Here is a 13,267-nt window from a genome sequence, read left to right on the forward strand (position 1 = left end):
CAACTCTGGAAATCTTGAAAGCAGTAAGACTGTGGGTGCATGTTCATAACTTTTTTTGTAGTCTATTTGAAAGAGAACCGATCGCATCATTTGTGTTTTTTAGACACAGTTGCTTCACGAAAAGAAACGGTCGCTGTTAGCGCGCGTGATCATCCTCATTCGGTATTCACCTGCTTTCCTCGCACGAATTTGCGAACGCAGTCATTTTTGTCAGTTGTGTTGCTTCTCAATTCTAAGATCGCCTTTGCATGCATATTGGACCATCCTTATTGACGAACCCTGCTTTTAAGAATAATTATCTGGGAAACTTATTTTTAACCAGCCAAAGTGGCTAATAGGGGTGTCTGTCTTTCCCGCCACGGCTGAAATCTACTCGCATTTAGTGGGTGTTAATGTAAAGCCCTGCGTGTGAAAATGATCATGCGATTTTGAAAACGTTTAGTCTTTGCATTACACTTTTTTGGTACGCACTGATCTGTGGAGTGTGTTAGTGATATCCTACATCATTTGGGGGGATTTTTGAAGGGCGGACGAATGTGAGGATTTCTGATTTCTGACAGAAGTAGTTTGCTCTGAGCTCTGCTGGAAGTCTAGTTGCCCACTGATAGATGGCTGATGCTTTCTCTGTTCACTTTATTCTCCTTCACTCCCTCTCTCTTTCTCTCCATCTCTCCAGCTCTTTGGGGAACCGCAGAGTTTGGCTTTGAAGTAGCGCCTCTCTGCTCATCATATTACACTGCAAAAAGCCTCAGCTCAATTTCTCAAACGCCGGCACCCCTTCGCTATAAGATCCCTATCGACAGGAACACAGATGTGAACGGCTTCAATAAACGCACTCGCTTGTGCAGTACAAATTCACAACCTCCCAATCCACTGATCTGCACACTGTACTGTCATCTGCAACTACTGTACACGATTATGACTTTGTTCTGCAATTCCTCTTTAAGTAATGCTGGATATGAGCATGTGAGCTCTAGATCAGTGGTCCTCAACCACCAGGCTGCAAATAGGCACTGGTTCGTGGATCAATTGGTACCTCGCCACACAAGAAATCATTAATTATTTCCGTTTTATTTATTATCTGAGTCTGAATGATATTTTATTTTTAAAAATGACCGTATTCTCTTACATCTTGGTCACTTGAGCGCCCAAACTGATCCACATGCAGCAAAATCAGACGTCTTTGTAAAGTTTCTTTGCTATTGGAAAAGGCCCAGGGAAGGACCCGCGAACTGCCAAGGAATGGATCCGCAACAAACCAAGTGAATCTAGCAAACCTGTGAAAGTAGATCAACTGCTGGAAATCACAAATAACATTCCCATATCGCGTCTTTTCTAGAGTTTGCACAAATTCGTAATTTCCCATGGAGTTGTGCGCCTTACATGCACAAGTGGCTTCCAGACGCACCCAGTTGAATGTATGCTGCGAAGGCACCGTAAGTCACGTGACAAAAACTGACTGATCAGCTTCAGCTTGTGTGAATTATACACATTTTAGTGGACTAATGATCTCAGACAAACACCCAAACACTGCAGTGCTTTGTAATTTTCTACTTGTATCAGAGCGACAGCAATGTTTTGTCAGCTTGTCATCCTCTGAGAAAACGATTGATATGGTCGCCTAGCAACCTACGAACCACCGACCTACTCCCCCCAGTCCATGGTAATTGTCAAGTGCAGACCCATCCGCAGTGATAAAAAGGTAGGGGACCACTGCTCTAGACGAAAACGGATTCTGAAAATGGCCCAAAACCACACTAAAAAAAGATGATTCTTTGGATTTACAAATTTTTTTTAAGGTAAGTGGTTGCAGACAATTTATACGGACTGAATTTAAATAAAGTTTAACATTACTACTTTTAATCGGTGTAGGAGCCTATATGTTGACTTAAATGTAATTTGGGCTGTCACCACTTGGGGGCAATATGTGCACATAGGGTTTTAAAGTCGGTGTTTCTTGCATGAGAGAAGAAGACTTGAGGAAGGGAACGCATGCAGTTTTTACCACACCAAACTCACACACCTTTGAGGTCGCTAAAGGGTTCAACATATTTAATTGCAAGTATGTATTTATAATAAGTTAAATAAAGTGAATTTAAACTTAAAGAGAAAGCAAGACTGGACATTGGTTGTGTGCGTAAAAACGTACGTTGAGATGCCAAGCCTTCGACATTAAGCTGCTGCAACAATCGGTTTGTTTAAATTGCAACTTACCCTAAATCCAATTAATAGTTTTTTAGTGCAGTTCATGACAACAATAAATAAATAAATAAAGGAATTTTACAAATATATTGAATCAAAAAAGGCATATTTATGCATTTATTATTTTTTCTAATGTACTCAATAATGCGTTTGATCTCATGAATAATTGTGACCACACATTATAATAACTTTCTATTGAAAGTATAATGCATTCAAATATTAAAACAAATCATCAAGTATTATAATGCAGTTTAGATCTGGTTACTATTTTTGTATTATTTATACTATCGGCTTATTATGTTTACTAAATACAATTTAGAACTTTTTGGTAGCTATTTATGAGAAGATGCAGTGCATTACAACTTATATTATGAATATCTTTATAATGCATCATACAAGTCATGCCAAAGATTATATTTAATCTTAATCGGTATTTTGATTAGTTTTCAATTAAAAAAAATATATAGATAAAATTATTTATAAAATATAAACATGATGGTCACACTTTATTTTGATGGTCTGTTTGTGGAGCTTAAGTTGCATTGCATCTACATGCCAACTAGTTCTCATTAGATTATAAGTAGACTTATAAGTGTCGCCACTGGCTTGCATGGTTCAGGATCTGAAAAGCTACTCATCGATGAATTTGCTCTTCAGTGTTTGGACTCTCAATAATGACTTCAAACCACACTGAACTGAGCTAAACTGAACTGAACTTAAACACTAAAAACTGAACTACCCTGATCCAGTTACTATGACCATTTATGTAAAGCTGCTTTGACACAATCTACATTGTAAAAGCGCTATACAAATAAAGCTGAATTGAATTGAATAGACTGTTGGGTTTAGTGTAAGTTGACATGTACTTGCTAAGTTTCCTCTAGTCAGTTAAATATCTGTTGAAGGAGCAATATCAGCTTTTAATTAAGCAGACAGTCTACTAATACTCAAATTAGAAGAAGTAATTGGAATAGTTCACTGCAACTTTTAGTCAACAAAACAGGGAACAAAATAGGGACCATCAAAATCAAGTGTTACAAAAATTACTTAAAATAAACTAACCGAATTGACAAAAATCATTAAAACTGATCTAAAATTAAACTGTAAATATTGCATATTTAAAAAATAAATATATAAGCGCAAACCTTTTCTGAGTTGTTGTTAAAAATGAAAACAAATATGTTTGCAACATGAACACGATGATGCATAGTTGTAAATCGAGTGTGGAGTAAAAAAGGATGCTACTTTTCTTTAGCTGAGATTTGAAAAGCTCTACTCATGTCCTACAAACATCCACAGGTAGTATAGTTAAGTCTAACTTCAGATCATTTCTTCAGGTTTAGTTTGTTTACTACAGTATCATCTACAAATTCTAGCAAATATGATTTGGGTAATCAAGTATTAGTTACTTGAAAATGCAAAGTCCTCTTGGAAAGTTCACATTTACGAGTTGGGAAGTCATAATTACAACGTCAGATGCTTTAATCAGAGCTAAATGGTTAATAAGGTGCATTGAATTCATGTATGCATTTGTTCATATGTTATATACTGAAATACTATCAACTATAATAAGATATTTTGTACATGCAATAATTTGATTCATAAACAAACTGACTATTAACGTAAAAGCTTCGTCCATCTCTCCATTTCACGTAACTGACACAAACCTTTCTTGCTTCCTGCTTGTAATTATGACTTCCAACTCATAAATATGATCTTTCTGATATCCTCAGAATGCTTCATTGCTTCCTACACATTCTGTTGCAAGCCAAAATCCCCAAAATTCCTACAGGAGATCCTACACGATTCATGCAAGCCATGCTGATCTACACGAGCTCAAGACGAATTTCGACACGACCCAAAAACTGCTCAACTTCCAGAGAGAGAGAGTTGGATTCGCTTCATTTCTTGGAGACTTTAACCCTACCTAGAGTCACTGGTTTCTGCTAATCGGTTATTCATGATACCAAGCGCACCGACGCCACCTGAAAATCCATTCTGTCGTGAACTTCCGCACACCGTTCTGGGATATCCATTAGCAGACTCCGACAGCTGTTTCTGCATAATTGCGAGAGATATTTTATTAGATCCCGTCAGATCCCGCATGGAGATCATCTCCCCTGAAAGCCGTCGGCCTTCGGTATCGCTATCGCAAGGCCCATCGGAATCCGGCGTCTGTCCGAATCGTCCGCGTCTGAGTCTAGAACCGGGTCTGATAGCATTACGGCGTCCTAAGAAAGCATTAGCTTTGTTGCATCTCTGGCAGCACAGGCAACTCATTTTCCCCAACATCCAATTGAGGACTTGCTTAATCACAATAGAGATGACGTTGAAGAGAGAATAGATGCAACACACTCCTGCCAATATAAACAGACAGTTGGCAAGCCGATAGAGTCCTTGGTAGTCGTACGCAGCGTTTTGACTGCTCACCAAATCCCCGAAACCAATGGTGCTGAAAGTGACGAAGCAGAAATAAAGCGAGTCCACATACGCCCAGCCCTCCACTGGGGTATACATGGCTGATGCGCAGCAGGAGATCACGATGGCTGACAGACCCAGGATCAGCATGACATGGTACACCGAGGGCTTCCAGCCTGGTAACGTGCTGGCGGCAAAGTCCTGGCAGATTCCCGGCGGGAGGAGGCCGCTGGTGCGCAGACGGCGCAGACGCACAGCCTTCATCACCACCGCCAGCAGGGTAATGATGCGCTCCAGGAAGAGGTTGAAGAAGAGGATGGTGGCCGCGCAGCCTAACAGACCATAGAAGATCAGGAAAATCTTCCCGGCGACTGTCACAGGGGTGCTCATGCCGAAGCCTGCGGGAAGAGGAGCACAAGAGATCATTAGTGCAGCATTGTCTATGAAGAATTTGAAACAAAAACATTCACACTACACAGATGCATGCATACATATACACAGCTGAAGTCCCTCCTGTTCAATTAGAATTATTTGCCCCAATTTCTGTTTAACGGAAAACGATATTTTATCAGCACATTTCTAAACATAATCGTTTTAATAACTCATTTCTAATAACTGTTTTATTTTTTCTTTGACATAATGACAGCTAGTACTAACCTTAAAGTGACATTTAAAGACTTGACTAGGTTAATTAGGCAAGTTAGGGTAAATAGGCAAGTCATTGTTCAATGATGTTTGTTCTGTAGACTATTAAAATAAAATTAAAGCTTAAAAGGGCTAATATTTTTGACCTAAAAAGGGTTAAAAAAAATTAAAAACTGCTTTTATTCTTGCCGAAATAAAACCAATAAGACATTCTCCAGGAGAAAAAAATATTATAGGAAATACTGTGAAAAATATTTGGATATATATCAGTCAAAAATATTGGGAAATATTTGAAAAGCAAAATTCACAGGAGGGTGAATAATTTAGACGCAGTGTAATACACAGTTAAAGACGAGGGCAGGCGTTAAATGGCAAATCTTCTGGGTGCTGTCTACATACTTGCACACTTGAAATATGTTATTAAGGGGACCTTTAATTTCACGTTTTAGATGACAAATCAACTAGAGGGGGGTGTCTACATCTTAGCGTATCTGAAATATGTTGTCTAATTGTCTAATTAACCTAAATAACTATTTTTCTTGCCTAGTTAACCTAATTAAGCCAGTTAAGCCTTTAAATTGCACATTAAGTAAACAGTAAAATATCATGTACTGTCATCAAGGCAATGAAAAAAGAAACTGGTATTAAATTAGCAACCATTAAAAAAATGTGAATATTACAATTATTTATTAATTATGTATATTTTTTAAATGATATGTCTAAATCTTAAACTATTAAAAATCCATAATAAAATGTTAATAATAAATGTTTAAAACTATTATTTTGATGTAATTATTGTAATTAAAGGTGAAAACTATTTAAATGTGTATTTTTGTATTGTATGTTTTAACATATTTTCCGTTTTCATTTTCGTGAAATTTATTAGTAAATCTATTGTTTGTTATAAAAAAATTTTTTTATGTGTCTAAGTTTTTTAAATAATTACATTTACTGTAGTTATTTTACTAAAAAATTAGGAAACATCTTTATTTTATTTTTTATCTTATTTTTTCTGTATTAATATTAAGTTTATTACTCATCTGTCTTGTTTTTATAATGTGCCTGTGACATATTGTAAGGTGTCCTTGAGTGCTTTGAAAGGTGCCTGTAAATAAAAGGTATTATTATTATTATTATTATTATTATTATTATTATTTCAGTTTAGCTTATTTCAGTCAAACAGCAATGTTTAATTTTTTGTTTGTTTCTTAGTTTTTACTACTTTTAATTAATTTACTTTACCATTAATAATACTGAATCAGCTTCAGTAAAATAAAGGAGCTGGCAGAATGCTGAAATGCAATACATTTTCCTTAGGTGTTTTTGAAATGCTTATGATTTTCAATAAAAAAAAAACAGATCTGCATCCATTTACACTGTTGGACATAATTCAATAAATACAATACAACTCTGCAGAACCAAAAAATGCCTGTGGAAACAACCTATAATGCATTCTGAACTTTTCGACATCACTGCAGTCTCGGGAGATAAACAAACAGCAATACCTCAGCCAAACCTTTTGCTGAAACATGATCCAATAAACATCAGTGACATTTACTGCTAGCAAACACAACTGTGTCTCAATACAGTCACATACACACAACAAAAATAACCAGCCTGGATTCATTGGAAATACGTGCATTTTTAGCAAAACGCTAAATAAGTTACTCCAGTTACATTTCATTGTACATTTTAGATGACAAATCCACAAGAGGGCGCTGTTTACACATTTGCAAATCCGATTTTTAAGGTGATAATTTAAGGTGCATTTCATTACAAGTTTTAAATGACAAATCCATTAGAGGGCGCTGTCTACATTGCTGGGAACCTGAAAAACTTTACTTAAGGTACATTTCATTTAATGTTTTAAATAGGCAATCCACTAGTGGGCGCTGTCTACATTTTTGTAAATCTAAAATACATTATTTAAGGTAAATTTTACTGCACGTTTTAAATGACAATTCCACTAGAGGGCGCTGTCTACATTGTTGTGAATTAGAAATACGTTATTTAAGGTACATTTTATTGCACGTTTTAAATGGCAAATCCACTATAGGACGCTGTCTACATTGTTGCAAATCTGAAATACGTTATTTAAAGTAAATTTCACTGCACGATTTACATGAAAAATCCATTAGAGGGCGCTGTCTACATTGTTTCAAATCTGAAATACGCAATTTAAGGTACATTTCATAATACGTTTCAAATGAAAAATCCATTAGAGGGCGCTGTCTAAATTATTGCAAATCTGAAATACGTTATTTAAGGTATATTTCATTGCACGTTTTAAATGACAAATCCACTAGAGGGCGCTGTCTACATTGTTGTGAATCTGAAATACGTAATTAGGGTACATTTCACTGCACGTTTTAAATAACAAATCCACTACAGGGCGCTGTCTACATTTTGTGAATCTAAAAAACTTTATTTACGATACATTTAATTGCATGTTTTAAATGGCAAATCCACTAGAAGGGGCTGTCTACATTGTTGCAAATCTGAAATATGTTATTTAAGGTATATTTCCCTGCACGTTTTAAATGACAAATCCACTAGAGGGCACTATCCATATTGTTGCAAATCTGAAATATGTAATTTAAGGTACATTTCATAGCATGTTTCAAATGACAAATCCATTAGAGGGCGCTGTCTACATTGTTGGGAATCTGAAATTCATTATTAAAGGAATATTTCATTGCACGCTTTAAATAACAAATCCACAAGAGGGCGCTGTCTACATTGTTTTGAATCTGAAATACGTTATTTAAGGTACATTTCATTGCACGTTTTTAAAGACAAATCCATTAGAGGGCGCTGTCTGCATTGTTGTGAATCTGAAATATGTTATTTAAGGTACATTTCATTGCACGTTTTAAATGAGAAATCCACTAGTGGGCGCTGTCTACATTTTTGTGAATCTAAAAAACATCATTTAAGGTACATTTCATTGCATGTTTTAAATGGCAAATCCACTAGAAGGGGCTGTCTACATTGTTGCAAATCTGAAATACGTTATTTAAGGTACAATTCACTGCACGATTTATATCACAAATTCACTAGAGGGCACTATTTATATTGTTGCAAATCTGAAATATGTAATTTAAAGTACATTTCATTGCATGTTTCAAATGACAAATCCATTAGAGGGTGCTGTCTACATTGTTTTGAATCTGAAATACGTTATTTAAGGTACATTTCATTACACGTTTTTAAAGACAAATCCATTAGAGGGCGCTGTCTGCATTGTTGTGAATCTGAAATATGTTATTTAAGGTACATTTCATTGCACGTTTTAAATGAGAAATCCACTAGTGGGCGCTGTCTACATTTTTGTGAATCTAAAAAACATTATTTAATGTACATTTCATTGCACGTTTTAAATGAGAAATCCACTAGTGGGCGCTGTCTACATTTTTGTGAATCAAAAAAACATTATTTAAGGTACATTTCATTGCATGTTTTAAATGGCAAATCCACTAGAAGGGGCTGTCTACATTGTTGCAAATCTGAAATACGTTATTTAAGGTACAATTCACTGCACGATTTATATCACAAATTCACTAGAGGGCACTATCCATATTGTTGCATATCTGAAATATGTAATTTAAAGTACATTTCATTGCATGTTTCAAATGACAAATCCATTAGAGGGCGCTGTCTACGTTGTTGTGAATCTGAAATACGTAATTTGAGGTACATTTCATTGCACGTTTCTAATGACAAATCTACTAGTGGGCACTGTCTACGTTGTTTGGAATCTGAAATTTATTATTAAAGGTACATTTCATTGCATGCTTTAAATGACAAATCCAATAGAGGGCGCTGTCTACATTTTTGTGAATCTGAAACATTATTTAAGGTACATTTCATTGCACGTTTTAAATGGCAAATCCACTAGAGGTACTGTCTACAAATTTGCAAATCTGAAATTCATTAAATACATCACTTAAAGTACGTTTGGTTGTACGTTTCCAGTGGCGTAGCGGACGGGCCCGCAGGGCACGCACCACGGGGGGGGGGGGTCCGGCGTGATTAGGGGGCCCTGCGTCGTCGTGATTTTCAATAATTAAAAATCCACCGGCGAACGCAATAATCAAACTCTTGGGAACAACTGTGGTCGGAACCAAAGTTCACACGTCTGTGTTCTCTGAACACCTCTCAAGCGGTGGACTACTTAATTCTGATTGCTTGCCGCCAATGTTGCCAACTTAGCGACTTTGTCACTAGATTTAGCGACTTTTCAGACCCCCTTAGCGACAAATCTAGCGACTTTTTTTGTTATTGGAGATTTTTTTAGACTGTCATTTGTCCATACTGTACCGTCCCTACTCTTCTCAACGAGCTGCGTGTGATGCCGCCGGCCCCTCCCCCGCCTCACAGCACTGACAGGCGGCCCAGTCAGTCCGTTTACAGCAGCCTCTCCCACCTGCAGATCACCCCTCTGCATACCGACGACAAATGATTTAGCACAGGCAGTGTGAAGGTATTTCCCTTGTACAGTCAAACCGATGTACTTCTACTTTATTTTAACAATTTAATTGGACCGTTTATTCTTTTCTTGTTCACAATCACAGATATTAGTGACAGTTTCTGAACTTGTCTGAGTTTATTACATATGAGAGATTACTGCACATTCACTACATATCTATAATGACATACTGTATTCAAACAGCAATAAATGTAGTTAAATAAACATGCTTATATAAAGTGTAGTGCACTTATAAATGCCCCTTTATTAACCATAGGCTGTTAAACAGAAACGGTAGAACGTGATGACGCCAGTGATATGCAAATTGACGTATGACGTATCTCTCCCCCCCTTCATCAGGGGGCCCGTCAGCGATCCCTGCAGGGGGGCCTCTGCATTTTGCGCTACGCCACTGTACGTTTCAGATACACATCCTTCTTGTACATGTTCACCTGAAGCTGGCGCCTTTCCTACAGATTACCTAGTTAACCATTTACCTAAAGCCTAATTTCAAACAGTGCTTCTAAAAGCAAACCTAATTAGTTTGACCTTGATTTGACCTCTTTTGTGGACGAGTGCTTCACTGGACTCGAATCAGAACACTCAACACCATACAAACTAAGCTACGAGCAAAATGTCCACACCAGAAATGTTGTCCACATGGAGATAGCTCGGTGACAAAAACATAATCCATTACAAATCATAGACACCTTTGAATTGTTTAGTGGTATTTATTTTGGTGTTGTGCAAAGAACTGCATGTCTCCATAAATAGGGTGAAAAGGAACAAAAATTTTTGGCATCATTCTGCTCGGTAGCGTTCATTTTACCTTGAAACTGCAGTCAAGCATGTGTTGATGTACGTTTATGCAGTTTCACAGAAAAAAATGCAAGCTGAAGCACATATTTCCAATGAGTCTGTGTTCAAAATAATGCTATCGCTGAGCAGAGGAGCCCATGTGGTTAATGGAAATACACAACAGGCCCTCCTGAAAACAGCCCATCCGCTCAAGCATAAAACCACACGGCTCTTTATACAAGGATCAAATCTAAGCTTCTTGTTAAGAGGGCATAGAGGTCTCGTCTTTGAGGCTCTCACAGCTCTCTCTCTCATTACAATCTCAGGACAGAAGCATTGATTTGGTGTGCCGTTTCTGAGGACTTTTGGGACAGAGAGACAAACACACCCAAAATAACCTGAGGACTCCACCAGGACAACACTCCTTCGTGGAGAAATTAAACTCATAATTGTGGTGTCCAGCTGGAGGGCGCACTAATGATTAGGGCCAGACAGAATCGGTGGATATTTTTTTTTGCTATTTCTGTGCAGAAAGATTTATGAGGAAGGATTTTGAGAGTAGCTTAACACATGAAATAAAATAGATAATAACATTTTATTTATGTTATACAAAGCAGATCCAATTAGAAGAACTTGTTTGGTAAACAAAGTAAGTCTGTCATATAATTAATCTACTAAAAGACTATATGACTTAATAAAACTGTATTGTAAATAAAGCATCAATACTTTTCCATATTATTCAATATTATTCCTCAGGGTGCTCCAGTTTCCCTCACAGTCCAAACACATGTGGAGAATTCGGTAAGCTAAATTGGCTGTAGTGTATGAGTGTGATTTGTGAGTGTGTATGGCTGTTTCCCAGTGTTTGATTGCGGCTAGAAGGGCATCTGCTGCATAAAACATATGCTGGATAAGTTGGCGGTTCATTCTGCTGTGGCGACCGCTGAAAAATAAAGGGACCAAGCCGAAGGAGAATGAATGAATATATGTATATTTACACATTTACACGAGCAAATAAATAGATTGAACGATGGGCTCAAATATATGTGGAAATGTGTATACAGATTCCGTGCAGGCCTGCTAATGATCAATGACACTGGTTGATTTATGACCTAATTTATAATTAAAAATAAAAATGCAAACTAAAGCCCCACAAATTTACTGAGGTAAACATTTTGAACACAACATGATGAAACTTTAGGGGATATGGACAAGTGACTGATTTCAGATAATAATGATTGTAGGGTCGGCAAAATTGCCTAGTGGTTAGCGCATTGACATGGTGCAGCAGGGCATCCCATGTTCGAATCCCGGCTCGAGGACATTTCCCTACCCCCCTCTCTCTCTCCAACTTCGCTTCCTGTCTAAATACTTCCTATCTAATAAAGGCAAAAAGGACAAAAATAAATCTTAAAAAAAAAAAAAAATTGACTCTAGGAGTAAAGGAAATGGTGCCGTCTTGCTATGGAATCTGGATGTAGAATTATTCTACAGTAAGACGTTGGTAATCTATTATGCACTCTTTGTTTAATGAATGGTAAGAAATCATGTCCAGCATTGTTAGCTATGAACGACGGATATCTAAAATCTCAGGAGGCTTTGATCGGTGTATGAAAACTTGGGGGTAATTTCTTGCACTGATTGAGAAAATGTTGTAAATAAAGAAATTATGAAGCTTTTATCTTTTAGATTGTATGTAAAGTCTAAGATAAATCGAAAATGCCTAAACCCTTAATGTGTACTTTATTATTATTATTATTATTATTATTATTATTATTATTACTGATAATGATAATGATAATGATAATAATGATAATAGAATATTTATCATTATTATCTTTATCATTTTTATTATTGTTGCTATTGTTGTTATCATCATTATTATTATTGTTGCTATTATTGTTATCATTAGTATTAGTAGTAGTATTGTTATTATTATTTTTTATTATTGTTGTTGTTGTTGTTGTTATTATATTGTTATTATTATTATATCATCATTATCTTTATTATTATTATTATAATTATTATTATTTTCATCATTATTATCATTATTATTGTTACCTGTATTATTATTATCATTATTAATGTTAGTAGTATTGTTGTTATTTTTATTATTATTATTATTATTATTATTATTATTGTTGTTGTTATTATTATTATTATTACTATTATTATTATTATTATTGTTGTTGTTGTTGTTGTTGTTATTGTTATTATTATTGTTGTTATTATTACCATTATTATTATTATCATTATTATTATCATTATTGTTTTTGTTATTAGTATTATTATTATCATCATTGTTATTATTATTCTTATTATCATTATTATTGTTGTTATTATTATTATTAGTTATTATTATTATTTATTATTATTATTATTTATTATTATCATTATTATTATTGTTTTTGTTATTAGTATTATTATTATAATCATTATTATTCTTATTATCATTATTATTAATGTTTTTATTATTATTGTTGTTATTATAATTATTGTTACTATTAATATTATTATTATTATTATTATTATTATTATTATTATTTATTCCAATTTATTATAGTTATTATTTTGTTTTATTGTTTCATTATTTATTTATTCTATTTATGTAACTATTTGTCTAAATGTCATTTTGTTCATTGTATTCTCTGGCTACTATTGTTAAATGTTATATTAAGTTTGACTCGGTTATTTAAGATTGGAATATTCTGTTTAAAAAAAGCAAAAAATAAAGAT

At 35.2% G+C, this 13,267-nt stretch overlaps 1 protein-coding gene across 3 annotated transcripts in view; it reads right to left on the reverse strand.

Annotated features, from left to right (window-relative positions):
• Positions 1 to 3,024: 3,024 nt before the first annotated feature.
• Positions 3,025 to 13,267, reverse strand: part of kcnk12 (potassium channel, subfamily K, member 12) — a 136,078-nt gene continuing 125,835 nt past the window's right edge. For 2 of the 3 annotated variants that reach the window (XM_073920348.1, XM_073920347.1), the window contains one exon: positions 3,025 to 5,018. In XM_073920348.1, the coding sequence (XP_073776449.1) occupies positions 4,126 to 5,010 (885 nt within the window). In that variant the 5' untranslated portion in view covers positions 5,011 to 5,018 and the 3' untranslated portion in view covers positions 3,025 to 4,125. The remainder of the gene's footprint in view (positions 5,019 to 13,267) is intronic. The other variant, XM_073920346.1, reaches the window with a different exon arrangement.

Source organism: Danio rerio, chromosome 13 (genome assembly GCF_049306965.1).
Source record: "Danio rerio strain Tuebingen ecotype United States chromosome 13, GRCz12tu, whole genome shotgun sequence".
In the NCBI taxonomy this organism is placed as follows: Eukaryota; Metazoa; Chordata; class Actinopteri; order Cypriniformes; family Danionidae; genus Danio; species Danio rerio.